The 6379-nt window shown below is 37.6% G+C and overlaps 1 protein-coding gene across 1 annotated transcript; it reads left to right on the top strand.

Moving 5' to 3' along the window:
- The first annotated feature begins 1837 nt into the window (after positions 1–1837).
- On the top strand, positions 1838–2875 carry LOC145685626 (zinc finger MYM-type protein 1-like). The gene has a single exon (XM_081758015.1). The coding sequence runs from the start codon at positions 1838–1840 to the stop codon at positions 2873–2875; it is 1038 nt and encodes a 345-aa protein (XP_081614141.1).
- Positions 2876–6379: the final 3504 nt, after the last annotated feature.

Below are 6379 nucleotides of genomic sequence, written 5' to 3'. Positions count from 1 at the left end.
CACCAGCTGCGTACACATTTATAATATGCTTGCAAACTTATATATTATAAATAAATAAGTGCGAAAAACCATGCCCAACACAGGATAAGTTTGCATTTATTCCGATTCCAAGCTGGGCACAATTTGAGGGATCACGCATGATTTTGTCCGCGGAAGCAGGCACATTAGCGTTGGTGATATGCGTATAAGGAAAGACAAGTGGAAATCATCGAACTCCTGTTTATCGACGCGCTGTAATTGCTCAAAGTATGCATCGGTTCAAGTGATTATGGAAACAGTGTTAAGAAGTATGGCTCATAATTATGCAATTATAATGGAAAACTAGGTTCTAGTGACCACCTACTACAGATAGATGCATATTTTTTATACTAATTTGATCATTATTCGAGTAAACAGTTCTATCAAATTTTGACACATTTCTTACATTTTCAGGTTAGGTATTTCTTTTAGCAACTTATGTCTATATGAAGAGCTCCATTACTACTTGCAGATTAACTTCAGGAGGGCTCAGTATAAATACAGTGTGGGTGTATAACATAAAAACTACAGTACATAAGATACGAATCAATTTGTGCTATGTGGCTAAAAGCACGAATGCTACCTAACTGAGTTATGGTAGGAGCGCATCAGGCGGCTCCGAGTGATAGTGAGCGGGTGCGTCCAAAGGGGGGCAGGCGCGTCAGCGATGGGGATATACGTATATACGAGGATAGTGGAAGAGCACACTTACACATACAATACTTTCATTATCACTTAAATCATTTCAATATGCTGCCATTGATGGTAACTACTTATATTTACTCTTTCATTCCTTCACGAAAAATGTAGGGCTTCACATCGTATTTTACCTATAAATTTTCTATTTCGTAAAAGTGTCTGCTCGAGTGAACCCCTAATTCGTTTACACAACATCGCAAACTCGCCCGTTCCCTGCGGACGGACCTCGACTGTAGCCCTCCAAATTCACCTTGTCATTAAACCGTAGTAGATGCAAAAATTGCTTGTAATAAGCAGCTTGCAAAGTTTGGTGCGTGGTTTTGAGACGTCTGGCTTTTACTATATGTATGTATGTCTTATACAATTGTACGCAATTAGATGATAACACTCTAGTAATAAATAGATAAGAAGTTTTACGCTATTTGCATGGAATATCCTCCCAAAAATACTGTATTTATAGACGTAACTTTTATGCCCTCCTAATGTTAACTTTTACTGGCAAATTGTTTAGAAAATACATTCACAAAAATACCATGGGCTGATTTTGTCCAAAAAAAATTACAGTGTATATGTAATTTATTTCTAGTGGGATCTCTATTGTAAAGCTACAGCCTCACACGTTTTCTAACTACATATCCATATTTCTTTTTGCGAGTTAACAGACTTTACCTGAAAATGAAAAAAGAAATGTATTGCTAATCTACACCGATATTTTTCCGCTTTTCTATATCACTTTATAACTATTTTCAAGATAACAGACTTTATCTGAAAATTAAAAAAAAAAGAACTGTATTCCTAATCTACACCATTATTTTTCCGCCTTGGCAAGAACAAAGTTCAGAACATTTATTTCATTTTTTTGATATAGCATACGTTGTATCCATGCAGTTGCTGCTTCGATGGTAATTCTTTATCATAGTAGAATTGAGTTACGGAGTTCTACCTTCAACTTTTTTTTGACAAAATTTTAGCCTCGCTCGAGGTGTACTAGACCAATCAGCTCTCAGTGTTAACCGTACCTGAGGGATCACTTTGGAAGCTTTATGCATTGCACAGTCAAGGGGAAGGTTGAGGAAGCCCACAGGTACGGTTCGTCTAGGGGACCCCTACGTGGTCGACTATGCATATGGCCCTTAGTGTATTGAAGAGTGCAGGTATCAACGAAAAAAACATTCTTAGTCAGTGCTACGGCGGCGCAAATGTTATGTCAGGGAGGCTACAAGACTCAGTTGGAAAAACTATGCCGTATGTTCACTGCTTTAACCATCAGTTGCACCTAGTTGTTATACATGCCCTTTCTACTGAAAACAGGATTCGACAGTTCTTTGAAGTATGCGACGCAATTTTTAACTATGTTAGAAAACCTAGTATAATGACGAAGTACAAGGGTACAAAGCTCAAACGTTTGCTAGAACATCGATGGACTGGCCATTTCGCAACAACAGAAGCTATTGTATCCAGTCACCAGGAAGTGGTAGCGCTTTTCACAGTTATTGAAGAGGAAACTGATCTCGATGGAAGTCTCTCCATTAAGGCTTCAGGTCTGTTACAGAAGATAAATAGACCCATGTTCAAGATTCTGGCCTGCTTTGTGAGGAAAATTCTGAAGATTGTGCAACCTGCTAACGCCATGCTGCAGTCTGAAGCAATTGATTTGTGCTCAGCAGTTGGTGTTATTCAATCCGTCGTCGAAGAACTTTCTTCGTTACGCACTGAAGACAGTTTCAATGAGTTGCAAAATGAGATACGTCATGAATTTTCGGACGAGACAGACAATTGCCCTCCACGAAAACGAATTTGCAAGACTAGCTCTTCACTACGCAACATGGTGGTGTACGAAAATACCCTAGATTATGGAAGAGAAAGGGACACAAGCCCAGATACTTATAAGAAGCTATACTTCCATGTAATTGATTGTGTAACCGGGGAGATTTCAGCTCGATTCAGTGAAAGAAATACGAATATTTTTACTTCTCTCAAGACATTAAGAGAAATAAATTCAGAAAATTTTCTTGACGTTGAGGAACTTACACCATTGTGTGAACTCATTACATATCCTTCCGATGCAGAGGAAATTGCAACTTGTAAGCGATTTTTATTGAAACAGTGTAGTGATTTACCTACCATAACCATTCACAGACTGACGGAAATGTTATAACCGTACAGAGAGGCTTTTCCAGGGGTGTATTATTTGTATGCTGCTGGATTAACTTTTGGAACGTCTACTGCATCGTGCGAAAACTCGTTTTCCACTCTTACTCATGTATTGACACCCTATAGACGCTCGATGCTACATCGTCGTAAAGCAAACTTAGTACTTCTTTTGTTCGAAAGTAAAGTTTTTGAGGATATTTCTGTCGACAGGTTCTTGAAGAAGTTTTCTCAGAAGTCACGAAAACGCTCCCTATATTGAAGAACAAAAACTGCATCTTTTTGTTTTTGAACTTTAAAACATCATTTTCTGTAATGCAATTACGAATTTAATTCTGAATGTTTAGAATTCGTACCGTCGTTCCTTTTCTTGTAACTACTTATATATATATTTGTTGTGAGCTGATAGTAAATTTATATTCAGTAGATTTTCCTCAAGTCCTATAAAAAGGTGTGATAAGAGCTTAATATTTAGTGTGCCCTCATGGCCCATAACTTCGTTGTGTAAAGATATATTTTCATTTAAAATTCTAAAGACGAGTTTCAACTAAAATTGTTTATCTAAAAATATAACTGTTGACCATATGCACCCTTGTAGTCATGCAGAAGGGTTTTTTTAACGCTATGCGTAAGCATGGGAATTGTCTGCACTCTTGCCGTACTCGTCTCCTGCACCCTTGTTCTAGAGTATTCTCGCATAATATTTTCACTTGTACTTATTTATGCTGTTACAATTTTAACGGCGCAGCGTGTTTGGGGCTTTAGAAATTGTAGTTAATTTGCTGTAGAAGAGGTAAATTAAACATTTGTGTGAGTGATGGAACTTAGAACCATTTAGTCCTTGTAATTAAGAATACACGGCATTCTTCTACTCGAATTCGTAATGTTTCACATACGGTGGACCAGTTACCTATAGTACATCGTTGCTCTCTTCAGAGGTCACCTTTCTAATTGTCACAAATGAAATTAAGTTTTAATAACGTTCCCGAGCAACAACGGTTCTTACTTCTATGCGCCTTCAGTCTAGAAGTAACTGTGTTGGCCATTTTGCTTTTGCATTAACCGAACGTTTTAGTTCAAAATTAACACCTCCGAACATTTCGTAGTATGCTTAATTATAAATTTCAATTGTCAAAGTTTCACACAAGACACAGTACAAGAAGCCATTATAGTCTACGTTGCTGTCTACATGTCTGCGCCGAAAATAGTCTACGAATAGTTTACATCAACATGTAAACGTGACTATCCATTTTTACGCATAGACGTAAAGGTTAGGTAAGGTTGAATTGTTTTGCAAACTGTATACAAGTGTAAATACATTTATCCTAACCAAATCTAACCTACACTAAATTACGCATTTTGTTCGAACATTTCATCTCGAATTGCTCCCTAACCATCTAGCACAGGGGTGCCCACAGAGGGGGGCTATGACGCAAACTGCGTCATTGAAATATTTGGGGGGATTAAAAATCTATATAAATATGTTTGAGGAGGTGTAAAAATTAATCGAAAAGAAGATTTTTTCATGGAAGAACACCTACGGATAGACAATTGGGGGAGTGCGTCATGGACATAAGGGGGGGCACCACTGATCTAACAAATACTGTTGTAATTAATGTTTGCAGTGGTGTTGGTGCCCTTGCCCTGTGCCGAAAACGTAAATTTTTACTGAAAACATTAAGTACAAGGACACATGTTAGATCCAAAATAAAACCTTCCTTTGCGTATGAAATCTGAAATTGCTGCTCTGCCTTCTGAAATTTTTGTTCTTCGATTACTAGGAGTCTAAGAAGCCCAGGAGACCTTTGTTTACCGGGAATTTTTATTTGAAGAACAAAATATGGTATTTCTATAAGAGCCCCCCCCATGTGAAGCTCAGGCCCCCCCACTTAAGTTGGTTTGGCTACACCACTGTAAGAACTATAATGCAAAAGACAAGAACTTGTACTAGTTGGTCATAAAAGCCACGAATAACATCTAACCGAGTTAGAACAGGAGCGCAGAAGGTGGGCCCGAGCGTAAGCGAGGGGTTGTGTCCCGACGAAGCAGGTGTTTCAGCGAAGGTGAATATACACATAAACGAGGGTAGCGCAAAATATTGTATAGCATAAAATTACTTAAGAGTTACACATTGAACTATGTATTAGTACGTTGCTAAAAACATTATTGGAAATACCCGATTAGTTTCCGTTGCTTGCATATTTGTGTTCCAGAGTAACATAACGTATATTTTACAATTGTTTGAATCCCCTTACTCTCGAACACTTTTATATTTGCGCATGGAATGGGGTATTTACACTTAGTCGATTTGTGCTTGACTCAGTGGAACTGATGTCACTTTAGACTCTGTCGATTGTGTAAACCGGATTTCGACCGAATCGCCTAATGTTCGAAAGCGAATAATCGACAGGCAACTGAATTGAAAGAACTTTTATTTTCTAGGGTCGATTTCATCAGATTGTCCAGCGAAGACGATTGGGTTGCCTAGTATAGACACCTGATTCCAGAAAGTTTTCATTGGAAAGGAAAAGTGTCTTGGAATTGATCTATTTCGGTACAGCTGAGATGATATTACTTTTACAATTATGACAAAAACGAATGCTTATGGAATACAAAAAATGCTCCTTACAGGAATATTGCTGCTAGAGGAACAGTACTAGAAGAAATTATTTATCAAATGAATTTAAAAATCACAACTTCGGACCTACGGAATAAAATTAAAAATTTTAAAATAATTCGAAAAGTTCGGGTACAGGTGTGGAAGAAATATCTCAACCAAAGATAGCTTGGTTCATGAAGCTGATTGCCATTTGCACTACACTATACAAGCTCCATTAGTATGTACAGATTTCCTTTTGCCGCATCACTAGAAGTAGAAAGTATTGAAAAATTAGAATTATTTTACTGATCTTCTTATTATCCCCTAAAAGGTTTCCACTGGCCGACATAAAAATATCTTACTTGGCATAGATAAAATTCAAAGAGGCAACAAGTAGTAACTTTTGAAAAATTACAATTCTTTGCGTATAAACACGGCTTCCGGTTGTGTAGAATAAAAGCTACAATGAAGAAAATACAAATGAATCTGTGCTAGATGGTCGCTAAGAGTTCAAATGCTATGTAACCGAGTCAAACAGAGCGAAGCTCGTAAGATCACGTGGTAGCGCAGGGGGTTATCCCAAGAGACCAGCTGTAAAGCAATGATGTGTATGCACGCAATCGAGCGTAGTGGAAAAAAAACTTGATTTGGTAATAATACGTGTTTCAATAGCACTTGTCATGGTTTCGTACTAGTATCGCTGCGTTGTAAACATAAAATATACTGTCCTGTACACTGTACAGAAATATGCCCCCAGTGGAAAATAGAATATAATAGAGCCATTTTTCATATGCACTCACCTATTTTATCCGTTGTAAAGCACTTGTAATGATTTTACACTAGTAACTCTACACTTGTGAACTTAAAATACAGATGTATTCCTTTGTATTTAATTCTAATGCCTGCAGTAAT

This window comes from Thermobia domestica, chromosome 5 (assembly GCF_964235325.1).
Source record: "Thermobia domestica chromosome 5, izTheDome1.hap1.1, whole genome shotgun sequence".
NCBI lineage: Eukaryota > Metazoa > Arthropoda > Insecta > Zygentoma > Lepismatidae > Thermobia > Thermobia domestica.
The sequence above is the reverse complement of the archived record's forward strand: the minus strand, read 5'-3'. Positions and strand labels throughout refer to the sequence as shown.

What these genes read in the sequence shown, in the direction of transcription:
- LOC145685626 (XM_081758015.1), top strand. Translation starts at nt 1,838, where the DNA reads ATGCATATGGCCCTTAGTGTATTGAAGAGTGCAGGTATCAACGAAAAA.